Here is a 23,134-nt window from a genome sequence, read left to right on the forward strand (position 1 = left end):
CAGAATGAGTGGAAATAAGCTTAATTCTGTGATTTATAGAAGCTTTTTAACTAGACCTTTGATAATCTTGCTTTTGAGCACTTTTATATATTGTTTAATTTGGTTGTGTTGTGTTCTGGAGATTGAATTTAAATCTAGAGATATACAAATTAAATACTGACCATGGCAGCTTTGACTGTCACTTTGCTCGATAAAGAAGCTTAGTGTGACGAGACTGCACACCAGATGCAGTGTTCCATATTGAAGGGACTTTTTGGGTGCATCCAGACAAAGGATGGATTATTCATATCCTTTTCAGTACAGTACAGGATGTGTTCATTCTGGTGAATGAATATATTTTTTTCTGTCTTGACTGGCTAGGTAGTGAAGGAATGTAAGTATTTTTATGCTGTCAGCCAGCCAGGTGTCTACACAGACATGATTGGCTATGTCTGAGGGAAAGGATGACAAGCCCTGCAGCCCTTACTTTTGGTAATCAAGCTTAATGCTGCATCACAATACAATAGCATTGATGCTAGTTAAAAAGTTGTCTCTGTAGTTCTGTGTAAACGTTGATGCCTTTATTGCTTCAGCACACACACAGCAAGATTTTAGATGTTTTTTTAATTGTTTGTTTCAGCAACTTCGTCTAGTTTCTAATTGTTGGAGTTAATGCCTTCCAGCAGCTCCATGCGGTTTTTTGTTGAACTGTTCCCACTGTAATTCTCTCTGAACAGAACATGATAATTTAAACTGGCGAACAGGAAATGCCATGCTGCAGATAGGTCGTCCCACAGGGCACTGGGCTTCTATTTCTGCTAGCATTTACATGGTGGTGGTAAACAGTACAGAACACTAAAACTTTGCATTGCCACGGCACAATCTTGTAGTGCTGAGCTAAAAGGGAATGAAAGCAAGTGTCGGCTGCTGGTGTGACATCAGACTTAGTGACCGATGTTATCCCTCAGTGGTGTTCTTATATTCTATTTAATCAGCAGTTAATTTTTTACTGTGTTTACACACAAGAAAAATGGATAGATGAATAGATGATTCAGACTGTAAATATCTTAGTATCACATACCCCAAATGTCATTGTTACAGACTCTATATCTAGACACACAATTATCAGATCTGTGACTAAACGTCAATTTGTTAGGTCGAATAGACATTACGTCATAATTTTAGTTAAAATAGGGTGGTCAGGGTGGTCGTCAAAAACAACCATTGTTGAGTCCAAGGGAATTCCAAGTCCATAAGGTTTTGATTAAGTCAGTATTATGTCTGATTGTTAGAAAGGTTAAAAAGTCTAAACTAGTGTTTAAGTGGTTCCTTGTGTTCCTGAAGTGTGTGTATATACATGTTCACAGTGTAAATGCATGCAATATACTAACAAACAGAACTCTAAAAATGACTTGGTATTCTTCATTAATGAAAAGTTATTAAAAATATGGTTTAAATTAATATTTCATGTACGTCACATCTGCATCTCAACTGTGTGTTACTGTGTACTGTGTAGGAGTTACTGCAACACCCTTGGCCCACCTGCTTTCCTTGGCCTTGGATGTCCAAGTTGGAGTAATATTTCATAGGTTCATATATGTGAATTAAGTTGAAAATGCGATCGGACATCCTAGTCAAACTTTAGAGCTTGTGTGTGTTGGTTTCTTGAGTAAGATGTGGAGTGTTTTGCCTCGCTGCACTGAGTACACTGTTCTCCTGAGGTCATCTAGAAGAATTCGTCCTTAGGGACACGAAGGGTTTAGCAAAGATGTGCCAGCTATTTGTGGCTATTTTTGTGGCTGTGTGCGACTGCAACGACTTTTGCCTTGTATTGTTTGACCTATAGGCTTTATGCATAAAGAAACTTTCATTAAATAGTGGCTGATGGATTATATGTGCACACGACTTCCCTGCCTTTTTCTCTTCTTTTTCCATTTGGTTCTCAGCTGTCAAATATGCACCTCATATAAACTAAAAGTAGTAATTTTCTCAAGACTTTTTCCATCTCTTGCTCTCACACTTTCTTGGCTTTAATCCTTTTACGTATTTGTCTTCCAATCTGGGATTTTCTCTGTGGGGGGCAATACGTGACTGACTGCCTGATCCTGGTACAGTGTTGTTATTTCACTTTAGAATAAAGCACACTAGGTCCTCCACAGAGTTCAAGTTTTGAAACTGTAGGGAACTTTTGAGCAGTTTTGAACATGTGCATGTGTTTGTGAGTGAGCTAAATTTAAAGTTGAACATTTACTGAAAGCTGATGATGCTCAGACTTTTGCACCGCACCACAGTTCATGTCCTAAAGTTTCAGATTCTGGAAATAATTAAAATAGTGCTACAACTGGCAGCTTGTACAACTGTGCGCATTAGTTTGTCCATGTAAGGTTATGCAGTTTAGACCAGTTTGTGTGTTCTTACCTTGAATGCTGACAATTACAGGCGGGTTAATAAGAGCTTTCTAAAGACTTGAAATGTTCAAGTTGTTCACAGTTGATGTGTGCATGGCTCAGTTTGCATTTGTAATTAAGAGTCTGGACCTGTTATGTACATTGTTAGATAGATAGATAGATAGATAGATAGATAGATAGATAGGTAGGTAGGTAGGTAGGTGGGTAGGGTAGGTAGGTAGGTAGGTAGGTAGGTAGGTAGGTAGGTAGGTAGGTAGGTAGGTAGGTAGGTAGGTAGGTAGGTAGGTAGGTAGGTAGGTAGGTAGGTAGGTAGGTATCTATCTTATTGATCCCGAAGGAAATTGTATGGCTTGGTTGTCCTGATTCTTAAAGTTAGTCTGAACATGTTTATATTTCACATTACACAAAAAGATATTTTAAATGGTTTTAATACATGTATGTTTTTGTGTTTTTTCCCAAGATAAAACAGGTCAAAAACCAACATGTCAAAACTATGATTTACAAATATTTATACATATTGAAGTTCAAAATGGATAGGGCTGCAGTGTATTGTAGCATCACGTCTCAGACAGGACGCCAATCCGTTGCGGGGCCTCTTCTTTCCCCAGACGTAGCAGCCCCAACCCATTGTTCCAAAAGCATGGGCCTAGTTTGTTTTTAAATAAGGAAGATCTGAAATAAGTTGTGGACAGGAGGTTGTTTGCAGGAGGTCGCTCGCTGGTTCTGTGTTCATAAATACTAGACTAGGACACTATACGTAGATCCATTCATGTTTGGATTAACTTCCAGCTGAAGAAAGCTTCACAGATGTTTTTAATGTTTCACTCTAATAGTGTATTCTTTTCTTTTTTTATTATGTGTTGCAACTTCTGGTTGTGTAACATTTGGGAGACCATTGTTTTACAATAGTTTTTTTTTAAATATTACTTATGTTTACAAGGAAAGAAAGAAGTTCACTTTGTCTGTAAATGTTTGTGATTTGTTGTCCTTGTCTCCAAGCTAGGCCTCACTGGAGGAAGTGTGTCAAATGAGCATGTAGTATACAAAACTCGTTTCACATGCTGTCTAAGGTTCAGTTCTGTTCTGTTCTTTTTTTTTTTTTTTATGTATTCTCCTTTCTCACCCAAAACATTTCACATGAAAAGCTTCAGTAGCCCTGCAAAAGTCACCACAGACCATCGAGTAAGAGAACTTCTTGTCCCTTTCTAAAAAGGACCTTTTTCAGGTTTTTTTTCAGTGTAGCTTAGATGTACAAACAATCTTGCTGCTTGAGGGGTTTTATCTTTGCTGAATGGATAACTGTCCACAGTTTACAGCCACATTTTGCTCATATGTTTGAGTGCAGGCCTAAAATTGATCCTTGTGGTACTTCATTGTACATCAGCTTTCTGTATTAGGGTTGCTTGCTGCCACTGAAGAAGTTCCATCTTACATATCAGTGTTTGTCCAATAATGACGTGCCAACACCGACAAATGGGAATATTGATGGTCTGATTGGATGGGTGATTTGCTTATTTAGCTTAAACAACCTGACCTGCCCGATAACGACCCAAACTGCTGCTAATGTCTATTTGTGTGCACTGCTTGTGAGCTGCTTGGGTTTTATCATCACCTAACAGGCATGTTTGGTTCTATATCACCATCCAAGGCATGGAGTCTTCCTTCCATCCATCATTAAGAACACACACACACACACACACACATTGACAATCTGTCATTCTGACGCTCCTTCTTGCTTCCTCTCTCGGTTGAGTGCAGAGGGGCACAGTGGCAGTAATTCAGTTTTTATTTTCATTCTTGAGATAATTCCACTCATTACACTTTTATAGTAAGAACAATGAAATGTTGGCGAACGCGCGTACCTTTCAAGTTCAATAGAAGGTGAAATCAAATTGCTTTTACTGTTAATCAGACTAGGCACATGGGTTTATGTGATCCCTAGTTTAACTCTTTTTATGCTCCAAACAAAGTCTTTTTTCCTAGGAGCTTTAATGTTTCCTGTCTATTTCTTTCAGTGATTAATCTTATTATAATACTTGGCTTTTGGCTGATAGGTCACATTTTATTGAACATGTTGTGGCATGAGTTAATAACTACTTAAGAAAATAATCACATAATGCAAGTTGCTTTATGTATGTATTTTACATTCATATTTACAGCATTCAGTAGACGCCTTTATCCACAATGTAAATTCCACACATTGTGTCTGATCAGTTGCTACCTGATCCCCAGAACAGTGTTTTAGCAATTTGATCTGTCTGCAGAAAGCACCTTTGCATACCTTATGGTACTTAACCAGTATTAGTTGTATTATTTATTATACTCCAAGTGCAGAAATCATCTTCAGATAGAGACACATACTGTATTATGACTTGGTACCTAGTATAAACAAATGTATAAACATGTGGGTTTGTTTTTCTTTTGGCTGCTCCTGTATTTTAGGGTTGCAACGACAGGTCATTTTGGTGGCATACCTGATTTGGCACAGTTTTTAAGCTGGATGCCCTTCCTGACTCTATTACATTGCTGCAGTGTATGAAATACACAATAACACACTTGTGTTCAAAGACCCATTTGATCGTATTTTTGATGGCAGATTTTGCATCGACACCTTTTGTTTTGTGTTTTGTAGAGAAGCTGTATAACTCCCATGGGCCTGAGCTGCGGCGTTCACTCTTCTCCCTAAAGCAACTCTTTCAAGTAAGTAGACATCTTCATTAATGATAAGAGAGTGATGCAACATATTTATTAATAATCCTGCTATTATTTAATCCTAGCTCTTTATTAAATTGATGGCAGACCTTTTATTTTTTTATATTTTTGTCCCTAATGTGTGTTCCTAGTGTAGCTTATACAATCAATAAATTCAAGGTACTGAACAACAAGACTGTGCACGTTAACCCTACAACTGCACTGGCATTTACTTGATTAGTTCTGTACTAATTGTGAGCTTATAGTCATACAGCTGTATTAGTCCTTCAAATGATGCACTACCATGTACCTAAACCCAGTGAATACTTTGGAGACACAATGCTGCTCTCTGTGAGCACCTGCTGTCTCAAATTACTCACCAAACATTCACCAGAAACATTCGACACCAGTCTTAACAAGTGCTGAATTTTAGATAAAATCTAAACTTGAATATTAAATTTGTAATGAGCAGCATAACAAAGATTGCTCATGGCTGTTTTTTTTGCAGTTTTCATAAAAGAGAAAGTAAACAAACCTGTTCAAGCAGTGCTATTCTGAAACAAGTTCTTACACATCCTCGTTTAAATCTTTATTCATTCCCACTTATTAATCCCGTTTGAATCTTCAGAAAAAACCTCCTATTCCTGTTTGTATCAAGTTCTTTTTTGTTTGGTAGTTGTGAATTGAGGTGGTTACCAACCCACAGGAAGTGACTTAAGTGAACAGAAGAATGGCACTCCTCAAGAGAGGGCAAGGGAACGTGAATACCACAGATGCCACCGAGCGCTGTCTAACTGCATTAGAAATACTGCTGTGTTCTGCAGAGTGTGCAGAGTTTAAATCTGTGCATTCAGACCAAATGTTAAAGAAGCAGAGAATCACTGTTGTACAATAGAACTGATAAGAAATGTTTATTAAAGATATATTTCAAAAAGCAATAACATATTAAGTATTTTTTAAATTACCTTCGCTTACTGTGACTTACTTCAGTAAGTGAAGAATTACTGGGATAAGTTTAGCTCATTGGATATTTAAATACCTGAGCCCATCCCAGCTTTTAACACACATAAAAAGCTCTCGATTTCCCTAACAAATGTCTCAAATGTCTTAAATTCTCTTCTGCAGGATGATAAGGACCTGGTGCCAGAGTTTGTGAATTCTGATGGCTTGACCTGCTTTATAAAAGTGGGTTTAGAAGCAGACCAGAACTACCAAAACTACATTCTGAGAGGTAAACAGTATATTTATAGCAGGGGTTTTTGTTGTAGTTTTTAATGATTATCTTGAATTAATACTTTTGGCACAAAATTACCTTTTCCCAGTCTTTTATTTCGGTTTGGTTTCATTTCTCTACATTGGTAAACCATTTCTCCATGTGCAATTTCCAGTTATTATATGTGCCCTTCATACAGTGTTTTTACAGACTGGATATAGCACAGACTTGGCTTGGCTTTCAGCTGTCTGTCCGCACTGTCCAGGGTTCATGTCTAATGCGTGGTGTCCCATTTTGGTCCATAAATTTGTTGTTTTAATGCACTCTGCAGCATTGGATTTTTGGCTTTTTTTCTGGAACAGGAAGTTTATGTTGGAACAACAAACATCTTCTAGTGCAAATCGGTATATCCGCCAGCATGAGGCCTGGCTTTTAGTGATAAACTTCCACTTCCCACTCATCTGCTTATTAGGTACTAAAAAAAGCACACAAAAAAACAGGGCTGCTGAAAGCCTTATGTATGTGCTTTTTTTGGATGTGTTGCAGCTTTGAGTCAAATCATGTTGTTCGTGGATGGCATGAACGGAGTCATAAACCATAATGAGATGATACAGTGGCTGTACACACTTTGTGGCAGCCTGGTAAGTGACAACACCATTATATCTCTCACATACACACACACACACACACCCGTCTCAATCAACCGCATTGCTGTCCAATGCTGGTAATCAAATAAAACAGCGTAATACAAAGTGAAAGCCTAGTGATTGGGAGGTGTACTTGTCAGTGCTGGTCCCAGACCCAGATGAAAATGGGAGGGTTGTGTCAAAAAGGGCGTGTAGTGTAAAAGCTGTGTCAAATCAGGTATTCAGAAGAGATCCACTTTGGCGACCCCTAAATACGGCAGCAGTTAAAAAAATGAAACAAATAAAATTGCCATACATTTAGGCAGGTAGTCATAATGTTTTGGCTCATCAGTGCCATTGTCAATTGTCTGATGCACCTAATGCTTGTGTTTATTTAGAACTCTGAAAATATCTTTGCATACTGCCCTGCACAGGTTTCAAATCGCCATTCAAAGCATCATCTCGTATCCTCTGTCATGCTGTTACGGAAGTGAAACACACAGATGTTTTGATTTTACCCCCAACTTCACGTTTTTCCCATTGTAGTAGTTCTACTACTACTACTACTTCTACTACTACTACTACTACTACTACTACTACTTGTGACAGAAATATGAGCGCTTAAAATGCATCAATATGTTTAATACTACCATCTAGTGTAGAAAGGTTTAAAGTGCACAGTGTTTATCCTGAGTTCTGTCTTTCTTTTCTCTTACTTAGTCTCGGCTGGTAGTGAAGACCGCTCTGAAGCTGCTGATAGTGTTTGTTGAGTACACCGAGTTGAACAGCCCTCTGCTTATTCAGGCTGTCAACGTTGTGGATGGCAAGAGAGGTACTGGCACTGATCCACTCATAAACCCAGAGGAAGTGTGAGAATTTGTATTTCAGCATCTAAGGGTGCCATTACAGCTTGTCTGGGGGGAGGCTGTAAAAATTCTGATAGTTTTATCCAAATTTTAAAGGGTCAGTAGACTTTTTGCCAAAAGCATTGAGACATCTGACCATGAGCTTGTCGGACACGCATTTCAAAAACAAATGATATTAAAAATAGAGTGACCTCTAAGTTGTGTGTTGTGGAGGGTGCGTGTTTGTTAGGCTTACTAAGCATGTGCTGCAGGTTTGAAGGCCTGGTCTTACCTGATGGATATCCTGGAGGAGAAGAATGGATCAGATACAGAGCTACTGGTCTTCACTATGTCCCTTATCAATAAGGTAATACACACAAACAATCCTCATCAGCTAGGTACCATGCACACCTACACCATGCATTTTCCAACAAGGTACCCCACACACTAACACCTGATCTTTATCAGTGACCATGCGTATGCACCATGATGTGTATCAGGCATCTGCATACATTTTTATTTCATTTATCCGTTTGGGGGTGAGGGAAGCCCGAGTTAAATTATTGGATTCTAAACATTATCCTTGGTAAGAGAAATATGTTATCTTTTAACAATCTCTTTCAGATTCTAGCAGCTTTACCTGACCAGGATTCGTTCTATGACATGACAGACTGTCTGGAGCAACTGGGGATGGAATGCATCATGCAAAAACACGTGAGCAACCGAGGCGTTGACCTTGACCTCAGACAGCAGTTCACCACATATGAGGTACAGAAACTCCAGTATCTTCTGTGTTAACTAATAACCATAAAAAGCTATACTGAAAAGCAGTAGGTAAATTAAAACCTGTGTTTTAACTAGTGTTGAAATAATCTATTAATGAAATGCCTATAATTTTGTATAGAATGCTTTGAAGTACGAAGATGAAGAGAAGGATGACGCGTCTCCCTACGTCCGAAAGGAACGAAGAAAAGCTTCAAACAATGAGCAGGAGAGTAGGAAGAGCCGGCGTTCCTCTGCACAAAACCTTTCAGAAGTTCCTTTATCTTCATCTTTGTCTGCTTCATCATCCTCATCCTCAAACAGTCCTACTACAGGTATGCATTAGCTTTGCCACATTTCAGTTCGTATTCTTTGGAATAGAGAATACAGGTTAAAGTAAACTGAACGTTCATTCTAAATATTGCTTCTTTTTACACCCTCAATAATTTCAAGTGCTAACCAGACAGCCTGCTCAGAAAACAAACTTAAATGCTTTAAAACAAGGTGTTACCTGAATGTTTATGTATTGGTCACTTCTACCTGACAGATTTTTAGAAGAATATGCTGTATGACTTATCCCCACTTGTGTCTGTTGTTATTTTTTCAGGTACCATCTCCCCCCTGCCCTCAGTCACCACACCCTCACCTTTCCTCCCTGCTCGCACAAGCCCTGTGCCAGTCAGCCCCTCCGATAGTACACCGGAGCCTGAATCCCCAAGTTTAACCCCTCTTGTGCCCCGTATCGTTGAAAATGAAACGTCCCCCAGTGACTTCGATGTGGAGCAGCGGCTGTAAGTACCGGCTGTTATGTGTGTTTAACTGCAACAGAACAAAGTAGATGCATTAGGCTTGTCTGTCTCATGATAGCAAGGCTTATGAAATCAGTGTTATTGCAAGAACACTTGTGTGTAGTTAGACATTTCTGTTTTTTGGTTGGTTGTAGACCTGTTAGAAAGCAAGGAAAATGTCATCTTTAGGATGCTGTTGTCTGTATGTGTCAGGTCAGTTCCTGTTACTGTGTTTGCATAGCATCTATCTCTCCATATGGAATCATGTTAAATTCAAATAATGACTTACAGAATCCTGATCATTGCCTTTACATAGTACTTTAATTTTTTATGTGTCACAGCATTTTAAAAGGCCTATATTAACAGGAAAATTTAAAATAAAATTATAAATTATAAAAACACATTGATCAGTTTGAAAGATTTTGTCTATCTTGTAAGAGAATTAGAGTTTGAAAGAAATTACCTAGTACGCCAGGAACATTTTGCCTGCATAGCTTCTCCCAGTCTAACCAAATTGCAATGTGCCTTTCTAAATTTAGCCTCTGACCAAAGCAAAACATTTTATTCAACTGACAGGCGCTAGCTATATGGGGAAAGCTAATGTTTTATTTGGAAAGTCAATTTCTCTTAGTACAACTTTGGGAATTAGGTCCTTAACAGCTCTTTACATGTTTTGTTAGCCTGTTAGAACAAATAATGTCATTTCCACTCTGTTGCTTCTCATTTTTATGAATTACGTTAATGGTCATAACCATAACGATCAATAGTGCTGAGCAAAAAATGTAGCAAAACATCTTTTTGCATTAATCCTTTTTCTACTCTTTTATGAGCTTCTGCTCCTGATCTACACTTCTTGGTTGTTCAGACTATGATGGGGTCATGCTTGCCTTTTGTTTTGGGTGTTTTAATCTTCTGCTCACTCATTTAATCAGACATCACTATGTCACGGCTCTTTCTCTCTTACTTTCCTGCTCACTCCACCAGGGGACGCTCATTCATGAGTCACTACCTGGCTAATATGGGGATATCTAGGCGGAGGTTAAAAAAGGCGGGGTCTGTAACAAAGGAGGCCTCATCTCCCTCTAAAAGGTCTGTATAACTCGGCACCTTTTTTCTTGGCGGTATTGGGTACCCTTTAGTGCTGATCAGAATTCAGTTTATCCTGGTTTTTAGGCTTTGCTGATATGAACTGGTACTGGATAAGCATTAAGGGATCACTTTTACCTGCTGTTTTTAAACTAATCATTAACACATTGCTCATTTCATGGTGCTACACCTTCACACCTCTTTGCAAAAACAAGACGCTGATAATAATGTAGTGAAATACATTTTCACAATACACAATATGTGTCAAGACAATTGCATGAGAGAAGAGAAGTGTGTGATTCTTCATAAGCAAAACTTCCAATAGCTGTTTTGCTGGCACTTCGTTAGCAAAGTCAAACATTAGGTTACATATTGTGTGTTGTCAAAAAGCATTGCGAGCTATATTTGCCACATCACGTCAATAATACCTAAGATCATCTATGAATTTAATTGTGTCTGTTTTGACATTGTTGTTGATGGTTCTTTTAGCATGATACAAAATCAATAAAGAAAGAGTAATGAACGAATCATTTAATATTTTGGTTAAATGACTAAGTGTGATAACAGCTTGTGATGATGCGTAAGGTTCTGCCTTGTTTTGTATGAACACAGCGTATTTTTACATTGGTAGTAAATTGTTTGTGGGAGGTTTGAGTGGGTGCTGAGAAAACGGAAGTGTTTGGAGATGTGGAACTCAGACGATCTGTGTTGCTTTGGCTGTGAACATCGTTCTGTTTCTTTTCCCCCATCCAGCCTCAGCGTGTCGTCTCCAGCAGATTCACCTTTCCAGGAAAACCAGCAGCCAGCGCAGAAAGAGCCGAGCAGCACCGAGGGGAGAGGACTCTTTAGGTAAGCTCCGTTTCTGTGTATGGGGAAAATATACAAAAGGGAGAGAAGTGTGCAAGAGTGTGCAAGAGGTACATTTTACACATCAGTTGAAAACATGGTAATGTTCTTCTCAGATACTAGAAGTTCAAGGAGGCAGTGTAAGTTCTGCAAATAGTGGAAAAGGATAATGGAGTCAGGATGTGAGTGTTCAGAGATAAGACTGATGATAATGATTTTGGGTATTGATTTGTTTTTTGGGGGGCTCTTCAGGCACAGCGGTTTATTATGCTAGCCCACAGACTTGATTGGCTTTGTTTGTTTGGGGTGATTAAAGCCCTGTGATGGATTGGTGCCCTGTCTAAATTCCATGTAGATGTTAGTGAGTGAGTGTGAGAACCTGTGTTACCCTGCTATGCAATTGCATTTATTATAATAGAAAAATCAAGTTAATATGTCATCAATTTTATAGTTCATTCAAAAGTTGGTAAAAAGTATGGATTTTATTTAATTTATATCCTAATCCTAGATAAAAGAAAAACAAAACTTACAATGGAGAACTGCTAGTGCTATATTTATTCTATATGTAAGCTAAATTCAGGATTGCGCTTACTATTTATTTTTCTTTATTATAATAGTCCTGATGTATACACTATCAGCTTTCCCCTTTTCTACTTTTCTGTTGCTTCGTTCAGTCTTTGGCTTGATTCTTCATCTTTCTCTTTACTGCTTTCGCTCCCAACATTCTTCTTTCCTCCCTCTCTTTTTTTCTTTCTTAGCGATGACGAGGCAGACTCTGTTTGGTGAGTATCTGCTGCACGGCTGAAGAATGCAGGCTTCAGTAGTCAAGCTTAAATTATAAATTATTTTGGGAAGTGGAGGCTAGCCTGAGTTAGTCAGAGAACGTACAGGAGAATTATTCATCAATACCTAACTGATGACTACATGTGTTGCTTGCATGTCTTTACCAATAAGTGTTCATTTCTGTTGCGTTTCTGCCCTTATTTGATCACTTATTTTTAGTTTGCATCCTGAGGAAATTTTGAAAACATTCAGCATGCATACTTGAACACAGAACTAACTGTGAAGAATCACTAACCAGAGGACGTCGTCTTTTATCAGTCTAATATTAGTTTGACTGAAAGACTTAAAGTATCACAGGAAGAATGTGAGATATTTGTTCCGTGATTTTACTGTTTTGTGAATACAATGATAGTCACAGTATCATATTACATATACTAACATATTACATTTTGTTTTATTTACCGTTAAACACCAGAGTACCTTAAAATACCATCATTATTGAGACCATCTATATATAATTTTTAATTCATTTTCCATACCTCTTACTTACTTATAAAAGAAAACACTGATTCTGAGTTCTGCATAAGTCGAATAGAAGTTTGACTCTAAAGGGTGCTACTGGCCTGGATCCACAAAGTGTATTAAAATCATTCCTCTTATAAATCATAAAAGAAATGATATTTTGCTTACTGGTGGCACTGACGTTGGTGTATTAAATGGTGGATCTCTCACTTTGAAGATGGTTTCTAAGCTAGAGCATGGGTCCGCTGCATCACTAACGTGTGCATGTTTGTATACTTTTCAGCATATTAGTCAAATATTTAACTAAAAAGTTGGCTGTAGGTGGCTTCTTCTCATGCGTGAACTGAAATGTCTTTCTCCAGTATAGAGGATGTAGTGAATAGAGATCGACCAGTACTGAAGAAATATGCGTAAGTAAATCTCAGGCTGATCCTGACGGTGGTGTGGTGGTGATGGTGGTGATGGTGGTGATGGTGGTGATGGTGGTGATGGTGGTGATGATTGAAACTGCTCTTTTAATTTGAGTTCATGGTATTGTCATTAATTATTAGTTGGCTATTAAGGGTTTGTGCCTGGGTGGTGGGGTGTTGCTGAATCAATGTAACGGTGTTGTTGCTTGAGCCCTGTGGATGCTTATCAGTTTAGGTTATGTTGGTGTCGTGTTTAATGTGCTCACTTTCACTTCATTAGGTTGTTGGTGTGGTTTAATGGAATAAACAATCTCCGAATGCATGTTCTCATTTCTTAATAATTAAAAATATGAAACTTGTTGATAATCATATTTTCTGATCCAAACTACTTGCTGTGATGCTTGTTTCATTTTCTATTAATTTTTTTCTTTTTTAAATAAAAAATATCAAAATAGACCTTGAGTTTGTAGTTTTAAAACAGACCAACCTCGATGGTAATCCTTATTAATGTCAATCAGAATTAAGCTCATGATTCTTTAGTTTAAATTATTAATTGAACAAATTCTACAAGACTTTGTTTCATTTAAATGAACTGACATCCTTTCTTGTAACACATTGCAAATACCTGTTTTTATAAACATTGCAATGGTAGAGTTCTTAATCAGATAACTTGGTCTTCTTTAAGAGTGTCTAAGCAATAATGGTTAAGGACCATGCAGTCCTGCAGATCTAGGTTTGACCGTTGCTGTACATGTCTGCAGATAGATTGGGATCTCTAAATTGCCCATAGCTGTGTATGAGTGAGTGCATGGGTGAGTGTGTGATGTCCTTACTGCTTAAACCCCACCTTATGGCTAGTTTAAATTAGATTAAATTAGTTTAAAATAGATTAAATTTTAAATTTAGGACTTAAGGTTAAAAGGATCTAGTTTTAAACAGCAGTTAGTACATTGATTCAGGGCTATTGAATATAAAACTAGTATAAAACTAATATAAAACTGTTTAAAACTAGATCCTTTTAACCTAAAGTCCTAAATTTAAAATAGTGCTCTCTTTCTTTGCTTTTTGTTTGTAGAGACCATTTTTTGCGGAGTCTGGAGGCTAGGGAGTTGGAGAAGCGTATTGGGAAGGATAAGGAAAAGAAGCCGCAGGGTAAAGAACCGATCGACGGCGTTTCACCTAGCCCAGACATCTACTCTCACTTAACTGAACAAGCGCAGCCAGCCTCAGAAGGTGACGTCAGCATGACTGTGTTTGTGTCGGTCCTCCTCCACAACCCTCTCTAGCAACCTTTCCAAACTTACTCATTCATGTGTGGAATGTTTTTTAGTCAGAAATCATCTTCAGCATTATAGCCTTAAGTTAAGTGGACACACCGGAGATCAGCTCAGTCTTTGATTCGAGTCTTTGACTGCGTAGTAGTACACAGTGCTTTAAATAAACGTTACGATATGTGGTCTTGGAAGCTTTGCTTAAATCGATGAATATTTAATGGTCAAGTTGACTCAAGCTTCACAAACAATACCAGTAACAAATACTTTATTTTGATTGCAGTCTTTTATACCATTTTGCCTCTTATTATTTACCATTTTTTCGCTACCTTTTATTTTAAGGCTTGTTTTGTTGGTTTATTGTTCATCACTGGATGATTAAGGAATTACTCCTGTCTGTGTGTGGTAGAAATGGGCCAGAGCCGTGCTCAGGAGCCTCAGTTTAAATGGAGAGAGTCCAGCAACAGCAACGTCTCTCTGAGCACACTGGAACAACCAGCAAAATCAGAAACAAACCACCACAATGAAACCGGTAAGACATCTTACTTCTCTTCTTTTTTTAAACTTTCTTTTTCTGTCTGTGCTTTTGTACATCATCTCTAGTGAGCTGCACAAACACAGTAATTATTTTTGCCATGACAAAGGAAATGAGCATTGTTTTGGCAATGATAAGGAAATGTGTGTTAATGCTGTAGTAATGTTAATAATACACAGCTGTGTATGATGTTTAGTTTTCTGTTTTTGTCATGGTTTAAGCATTTTGATTATTTCATTTCATCATTGTTTGGTCAGCAGTGTAAATCCTATTTATTTACATCTTTTGTACATTTACAAAAGTAAAGGATCATCCAGGCTGGTTCCCTTTCTGTCTCCTGGTCTTTAGTACTAATTAGACTGTCGCTTGCAGGTCTCCAGGGTCCATAAATGAGCTGTAAGAACCTGGCAAACTTTAGAGGAGGAGGCAGAGATTAGACTCTCCTTGTCCGGTTCCCTTTCTGAATTAACTGGTGGGACAGGAAGTTGGTGGATGAAATGATTTTGGGCTACAGAGCAGTATCTGCAATTGAATTTCTTTGGAAAGTGTGTTAATATTGTATGTAGGATAAATAGAAAAGTCTGGGCCTGCCTCAAAGTTGTCCTTTTAAACAAAAGTCGCTCTTGTTAGTAAATACAGTTATCAGTTCCAAATTCTTTACTACGTAAACATAGTCTTGTTGGAGTCAAAGCACAAGATTTTTCAGATGATTTTATTTGTTCAGGAATGTGCTACGTGTTAATATTAAACTACATTCTGTATTCTAAATCTTTATCATTTTTTAGTGAAAAAATAAGATTCTTTAAATAATTTTAAGTGTCTGATTATAAATGCAGTTAGTTTTAATTTAGTAAGAAGAACAAGACTTTCTTACCCTGACAATTTCTGTTAAGAAGTGAAATGTGTAAAAAGTATTGCGTAAGCTTCCTATACAGCTAATCTCTCTCTTTTTCTGCCAACAGGTAGAGGCAGAGGGAATGGGCACAGCACGCTCTCCAATGACAGTAAATTCAGGCTGGAAATGCTTTACTCAAAATCCTCCACCCCTAAGAACTTAAAGAGCCCCAGTGTAGAAGACAGCAGTGTGGAGACACTTGGTATCTCTGGGCTGGCTGGTCGTCTGTCCAGCCTAAAGTCTCGCTCCCATGAGCCCACTGAGGATGTCTCCTGCCGTTCTGATTTAGAGGGACTAGAGGGTAGTGCCCAGGCTGCTCGAAACAAGGTAACAGATCTGCAGCTTAAACGAATACGCCCACAGTACAGCATTGATGCTGAGAACCACTCGCTGTCTCTGGAAAAGACAATGATGACGCCTCTGGCCAGGAACACCAAGGATGGATGGGACCAACTGCAACCCAAATCCAGAGAGCTGCGCATCAAAGACCTGGACTTCTCAGACCTGTTAGAGGATGAGGATATTGACGTCCTGGATGTGGAGGCTTTCAGCACAAACATCGCTAATGGCATCCCTCCACCTCCAGGATTAGGATCCCTTCCTCCCCCACCTCCTCCTCCTCCACCTCCAGGAGTTTCAGGACTAGCTCCTCCTGCTCCTCCCCCACCACCTCCTCCAGGAGGTCTTAGTGTGCCTCCTCCTCCACCTATTCCTCCGGCACCCTTCCTTTCACCCCCACCCCTGAATGCAGACCCAGCATTTGCCAAGAAACGGAAAACGGTCAAGCTTTTTTGGAAGGAGCTCAAGCAGCCAGAGAGCCCTAGGAAGTGCAAGTTTGGCCGGGGCACAGTGTGGGCGTCACTGGATAAGGTCGCTGTAGATACTGACAAACTGGAACACTTGTTCGAGTCTAAGGCAAAAGATCTTCCAGTGACAAAGGTAATGAACAAATGACAAATTATAATACTGGGATCAGACGAGATTGAATATGAACTTTTATTTTCTTGCAATTTCCCACAACATGACCTGAGCGCATTTAAATATAAATGTAAACTTAATAAATATAGATAAAGACTAGCATGTGATTTACAAAGGATGGCCTGTTCTAATTATACTATTATTTCTTATTTATTTATTTTTTAGAAAGGTCCTGAGGTAAAGAAGCTTGAAATCCTCATTCTTGATCCAAAGCGAAGCAATGCAATTAACATTGGAATGACAGTTTTGCCTGCTATACATGTCATCAAATCTGCCATACTCAGCTTTGATGAATTTGCCATCAGCAAGGAGGGGATTGAGGTACTGCAACTATAATTTTATCCACAAGAGGGCAGTAGTTTTTTACTCCTCTCAGATTATACCAAGAGTGATCAGATCAAGACCACTTTTTTATTTTATTTAACCTTTCTCACACTTTCCAGAAAATCCTCACCATGATGCCCACAGAGGAGGAGAAGCAGAAAATCCAGGAAGCTCAGTTGGCCAATCCAGATGTGCCACTGGGTACAGCTGAGCAGTTTCTATTCACCCTGGCCTCTATTAGTGGTCTCCCAGCACGTCTGCAGCTTTGGTCCTTTAAACTCAACTATGAGAGCCTGGAAAAGGTTAAAAGTATTTTAATTCATTGTATTGAATTAAATCAATTGCAAGTTGCAAGCATATAATTTCATTTACATTATTTTTACTTATTTATTACATCTGTTAATAATTCTTGTGTGTAAAACACATGAATTCAGTCATTAAAAGGGGTGCCCAATACTTTTGTCCATATAATGTATGTATTATATATGTATGAATTATGCTGAAATTAACCATGAATTAATTTTATTTTATTATATAGTTTACCCGGAATAGTTTTTAGATAACCCACAACAACCTGTTTTAGAAGTGTTTGCAAACTTTTGACTTCAGCTGTACATTTTGTTATTTTAACAATGATTGGTTCAATCTGTCTGATCAACTCTGGTTCATTCTGCAGGAGATAGCTGAGCCCCTGTTTGACCTAAAGCACGGCATGGAGCAGCTTGCCACGAATAAGACCTTCAAGCATATCCTGGCAGCACTGTTAGCTATTGGCAATTTTCTCAACAGTTCAAATGTAAGTGAAGTGTCTTATTTTGCCAGATGCAACTAACAGGTTTGTATGTCAAGACCAGGTGTGCAGTAGCTACAGTCATTAGCTGGTGTAGTGCATTGCCATGGGCTCCACCATATTGTCTTTGTTAACTTTGTTAATTAAAGAACTTAGATCTACATAGATTATACATAGATCTTGTACAATTTTCAAATAGCATAGTAGATAGCATAGCTTACATTCAAACTCTGATCTCAGTAGTGGCGTGCTAGCACAACAGACCACTGCACCACTTAAGCGCTGTTTTTATTTCATTTTAAAATGAAAGATATTATTAACACCTGTCTCCTCTCTGCCCCGGGCAGGCGAAAGCATTTGAGCTGAGTTATTTGGAGAAGGTGACTGAGGTGAAGGATACTGTGCACCGGCAGTCACTGCTGCATCACTGCTGCAATTTGGTGGTTGAGAATTTTCCTGAAACATCAGACGTTTACTCCGAAATCTCTGCCATCACTAGATCTGCTAAAGTAATTCATTAATTCATTAGGTGTTCGTATGTTGTACATCTTTCCTTAAAGTGTTGGGTTTGGCTGACGTATATATTATACATTTACTTTTTTTAGGTGGATTTTGAGCAGCTGTCTGACAACCTGGTTCAGCTAGAGAGAAAGTGTAAAACCTCATGGGACAACCTAAAGGTCTTGGCCAAGCATGAGACCAAACTCCAGCTGAAGAACAAAATCACAGAGTTTCTCAAAGACTGCACAGAGAGAATTATCATACTTAAAGTGGTGCACAGGCGCATCATCAACAGGTCCCAGAACACATCATTATTGCTTTTTATTTATTTAGGATAATGGGCCAGTTACAGCATTCATTCATTCATTCATTCACTCACTCACTCACTCAAAATTAAAATTCTTAAAATTCTTCTGTAGTTTTCAGACGTTGCAGTGTGACCACTTAAATAATTAGACAACTGTGTAAACTTGACCTTTGTGTATTTATTGCCCTTTTCCAGTCACGTCTGTTTTAAAATGTATCTAACTACAGCTGTGTAAAGTCATTCATGCTGGATAGATGTTGTTATATTTTTTATTTAGTTGACATACAACAAGGATGTACCTTACAGTACAATAATTGGTGCTCATAGATGTCAATGCATACATGTCACTATGATTTACTGAAATAATTACTCAGACTAATTGTTTTCCTTCTTCATTTTTCTCTCAGGTTTCACTCATTTCTTTTGTACCTGGGTCAGCCCTCATACTCTGTCCGGGACATCAAGATAACTCAGTTCTGTAAGATCATTAGTGAGTTCGCTCTGGAGTACCGCACCACTAGAGAAAGAGCGCTCACCATTAAACGAAAGCGTGCAACCCAGCGAGAGCGCACAAAGACCCGTGGCAAGTTAATCACAGAGGTCAGAATCACACATCTCCTTTAATACACTTCCTGTAGTAGCATTTTGTGTAATATTGGAGGGCTTGGCCCTGGTTAGGACCACCGCTTAGCCCACTGCTCCAGCTGTTCTGTAGCTATATTATTATATCAGTAAGTTAGGTGCTATTTAATATCAATTGAAATATTAAAAAATAAATATGAATGTAACTTATTAACTTAAGATTCATGCCTATGTATTTAGCTTATTATAGTGTACGTATATTATATTATTATATATTATATAGTGTATTATAGCTGCTTCCATTCTGAGCTCATAACATTCAGAATCCTAGCACTTCTACTGATGATGTTGTGTAATGTTGGATTCATAAGAGAATGTGTTCAGCCAACGAGCTACCAAAAATATATCATGTGACCATGTACGCTACTGAAACCTGCTCTGTTAATGGCCATGTGTTAATGAGAAAGCCAAAAACAGCCTCTGTACTCAGGCTGTATGACTAGCTCATGATGCTTCTGCTCTTACAGATGGAGAAATTCTCTGGAGCAGTCCCATCCATCACCCAGGAAAGTCCTGCCCCCATCTCCATGACAACAGAAGCAGTGCCAGCCCAGGAGGAGCATGAGAACATGAAGAACCTTTTAATTGCCAACGATGACCGAACAAACCTGCGCAGATCCCGTGCTGTACGAAGTAAGAGAACATCATGTCGACTATAACAAGGGAAATGTTTTAAGCTAGCTAATAAGAATCAGGTTTTATTTTAAATGAAGTGTCACTACTTTAAAAAATTAAGATTTCTTGGGACAGCAGCAATAAATAAAGACAGTATTGTATTGGCGTAAGAGTTTTTAACTTTAACATGTTCATTCTGACAGCACTGTTGATGGCTGGCTCTGAGAGCTCTTCCACTGCAAACATTCAGGATTGTAATGATGAAGGTAGAGAACATACCGCATGCTCTGGGTGTGAGGAAATTAAATTTTACAGATCAAAGAACAGATCAAAGAATCAGGGGCTTTAAACCAGTGGTTCAAAAACCTATTAAAGCCAAGGACCCCTTTTTGTGCAAAAACAAATCCATGAGCTACCATATTTTTTTTATGAAAACAAATATTCAGATATAAGGATGTAAGTGTAAATGCATGATTATTATTTTTTATGTAATGCACCACATGAATCTGACTGGAATTTACTTATTTACTTACATTCATCTGGTGGAATTACAGTTACTTCAAAAAAGAAGATGTTTAGGGGAAAAAAAACCCTGTTGACCCCCTAACAAGAGGTCACAGACGCCACTTTAAGAACCACTGATTTAAACGAAAAGAGAATGTACAGTGCATGAATGGTCCTTGAAATATTTATCTGTCCCAGCTGCTTTCAACACTACTTGTTAAGCACTCAAACACAAAAATAACTGTAAACAAGCAATTAGATTTTACTTAATGTTGGAGCCCCATAGTGGATTACTGTCATCTGTCCATCGTGTGACATGTGGCATGGATTCGACTGCTATTTTTCAGTAGTATATTACTTGAGGGTATAAGGGTGGAGCACAGGTTGCATGTTGATGTGTAGGCTGCTTTTGACTAACCATGAAGTGGATCTGTTAATACCTCACACCAGGTAAATACCCTTTTGGAAAATTGTTTTCCCCTCCCATTTTACATTCTCACTTTTGGTCCGATTGCTTGAGCATTCAGTTCAGCATTAGAGATAACTTAACTGTTGGTAAATGATTTGTAAATGATTTATTTTCACAATTGCTGCTCCACAGGTTTAGGAAGAGTTAGTACATTGACGTCTGTAAGCAAAGAAGATGGTGCAAGTTTACAGGACGACGCAACAGACCAGATCATGGATCGGCTGGTCAAGTCTGTTACTCAGAATCCTACAGAAAGGGCATCTAGCCCTAAAACACGAAAGCGATCACGATTAAACAGGAAATCATGTGGGTAACATTAATTATTAACACTTTCACTTGTGCATGTGTTGCTTTGTAATCTCAAAGTGATTGTTAGAAACTGTTATTAGTAATATGTGCTGTTAATACCCAATCCACATAATGAAACACAACAGCACAAAAGTGACTTAAACACAATTACAGTCAAGCTCCTTTTTAATGTACTACATCATTTGGTTCACTGCTATATTTTTAGAAAGACAAGTAAAAATGCTAATTCTCACCTGTGTGTGCCATTTCAGTGCGACGGACGCTAAAGAGTGGCACGACCTTGGAGGTGGCGCAGGCACTGAGTCTGAGATGAGAGGAATTGCAGTTAATTGACTGAACTATGATCATGGGTTGCCTGCTGGCTGAAAATGCATACATATTCGGGTTACCCTTTCTAAACAACATTGTGATAGTGACGCATTTTGAAAAGTGAGTAGAGAAAAGAATGTTTTCTCAGATGCCTGCTGCAGATGTACTTCATCTTTTACTACCTGTCCGGGTAATGCTAGTTTCTACCAACTTAAATCTTAAAATGCTAAAAAAATTTTATTTAAAAATGAGACTCTTGAAAGCAGATATCAAGTATATGGTCTGTTTGAGTTTTTATGGGTACATGAAGTGTTGAACGTTAAATTTGGTAATTTATATGTACGTTTTTGTAGAATGTTTCCTACAGGTATAAGATTTTTATTGTATATTTAGCACTCAGTGTAAAACTCAGTTGGCTAAAATTTTGACTGTAGATAGAGGGGGGAAGAGTAGAAGAGCTTGTGTTCACTGTAGATAGAGGGTGTGTATGTAATGTTTTACACTGATTTGAGTTTTTTAATTTTTTTTTCATTTCATTTATATCAAACGCGTCAATTGGCAGGTCCACTTCCAACAGGAAACAAAGAGTAACCTGTACAGGGCACCAATCCATCGCAGTGCTTTGACCATCCTTATCCCACAGACATAGGCGTTTGTGACTGTGTAGATGCCCAGCCAGCCGATAGCACCACTAACATCTGGATTCAAACCTGGGCTAGCATAATAGACCACTGCGCCATGCGTGCCTACTGGTCTTTTAATTTAAATTTACATTATAAAGGTAAGGATATTACATAAGTATCAGTTAAAAATAGATCTTGTTCTCGGGTATATGTAATTGGTCACGCTAGGTTTTCTTCTTTTTGAATAGTACATGTGTTACATGAGGGTAAATAACAGCCTTGGTTTGAATACTTGCTTTAAAAACACCACACTTTATTTTGCACCGGCAATAGAAGCCACTATTGAACTACAATGCAGAGATTATATCCCTGTTTCTTTTTTTATTTATGAATTTTTTTAATTTGAGTTTTCAGTTCAATCCTTGATCATGTTTGCCTAGAAGACCACTGTTACACTTGTTAGATTCACTAGTTTATTTGGCTCACCTGTTAAAAGAAATGATACAGTTAAAACCACATACAAAGCACATGAGCTTTCTCTATTTACTGCTTTTTTTTGCACAGGAGGTCGATCACAGAGTTTTCAGCTAGCTGGTTGCATCACGTCCCTCACAGTCATGTTCTTGGTGGACTGTGTGTGATTTTGCAATCCTAAAATTAGAAATGTAGAATGCATGAGTGTTCTTTATGCTGAATGTATTACTGTAGGTGTGCTCCACTGTTAAGAAAAACGTACTTATGCTTGACCACTTTAGGCACATGCATACTCTCTAATGCAGATGCAAGTATTATGCCCAGTATTTTTATAACTTGATGTGTGTTTGTGTGTATATAAGTTTACTTGAGGAAGACCTCTGGATGTAGAGAATAATAAAGCATTTTAACAGACAATTTTAATTCATCCTTGTTCATTTCCTAAACGAGTGTTAAACTACTGCCACATTGTTTTCCATTTTCTTTGTTTTTTTTTGCTTGTTTCTTTTTAAAGTAAGTAAATGTATGAATTGCAGAAATAAGGTTCTTTGACTGGAATACACGGTCAAAAAAACTTAATAAGAACTCAAATTTAATAATGTATGTGTATATAAAAGTATGTTCTATTG

General features: G+C 38.1%; 1 protein-coding gene across 3 annotated transcripts in view; it reads left to right on the top strand.

Moving 5' to 3' along the window:
- Nucleotides 1–22,922, top strand: part of fhod1 (formin homology 2 domain containing 1) — a 33,666-nt gene extending 10,744 nt beyond the window's left edge. The window contains exons 4-26 of one of the 3 annotated variants that reach the window (XM_062989698.1): nucleotides 5,020–5,087; nucleotides 6,204–6,309; nucleotides 6,838–6,932; nucleotides 7,638–7,749; nucleotides 8,035–8,129; nucleotides 8,387–8,530; nucleotides 8,667–8,859; nucleotides 9,132–9,315; nucleotides 10,297–10,401; nucleotides 11,152–11,247; nucleotides 14,035–14,192; nucleotides 14,640–14,762; nucleotides 15,728–16,599; nucleotides 16,804–16,959; nucleotides 17,082–17,264; nucleotides 17,639–17,758; nucleotides 18,100–18,261; nucleotides 18,358–18,548; nucleotides 18,968–19,160; nucleotides 19,670–19,835; nucleotides 20,021–20,083; nucleotides 20,923–21,096; nucleotides 21,351–22,922. In XM_062989698.1, the coding sequence (XP_062845768.1) occupies nucleotides 5,020–5,087; nucleotides 6,204–6,309; nucleotides 6,838–6,932; nucleotides 7,638–7,749; nucleotides 8,035–8,129; nucleotides 8,387–8,530; nucleotides 8,667–8,859; nucleotides 9,132–9,315; nucleotides 10,297–10,401; nucleotides 11,152–11,247; nucleotides 14,035–14,192; nucleotides 14,640–14,762; nucleotides 15,728–16,599; nucleotides 16,804–16,959; nucleotides 17,082–17,264; nucleotides 17,639–17,758; nucleotides 18,100–18,261; nucleotides 18,358–18,548; nucleotides 18,968–19,160; nucleotides 19,670–19,835; nucleotides 20,021–20,083; nucleotides 20,923–21,096; nucleotides 21,351–21,412 (3,821 nt within the window). In that variant the 3' untranslated portion in view covers nucleotides 21,413–22,922. The remainder of the gene's footprint in view (nucleotides 1–5,019; nucleotides 5,088–6,203; nucleotides 6,310–6,837; nucleotides 6,933–7,637; nucleotides 7,750–8,034; nucleotides 8,130–8,386; nucleotides 8,531–8,666; nucleotides 8,860–9,131; nucleotides 9,316–10,296; nucleotides 10,402–11,151; nucleotides 11,248–14,034; nucleotides 14,193–14,639; nucleotides 14,763–15,727; nucleotides 16,600–16,803; nucleotides 16,960–17,081; nucleotides 17,265–17,638; nucleotides 17,759–18,099; nucleotides 18,262–18,357; nucleotides 18,549–18,967; nucleotides 19,161–19,669; nucleotides 19,836–20,020; nucleotides 20,084–20,922; nucleotides 21,097–21,350) is intronic. The other 2 variants (XM_062989699.1, XM_062989700.1) reach the window with 2 other exon arrangements.
- Nucleotides 22,923–23,134: the final 212 nt, after the last annotated feature.

This window comes from Trichomycterus rosablanca, chromosome 27 (genome assembly GCF_030014385.1).
Source record: "Trichomycterus rosablanca isolate fTriRos1 chromosome 27, fTriRos1.hap1, whole genome shotgun sequence".
Taxonomy (NCBI): domain Eukaryota; kingdom Metazoa; phylum Chordata; class Actinopteri; order Siluriformes; family Trichomycteridae; genus Trichomycterus; species Trichomycterus rosablanca.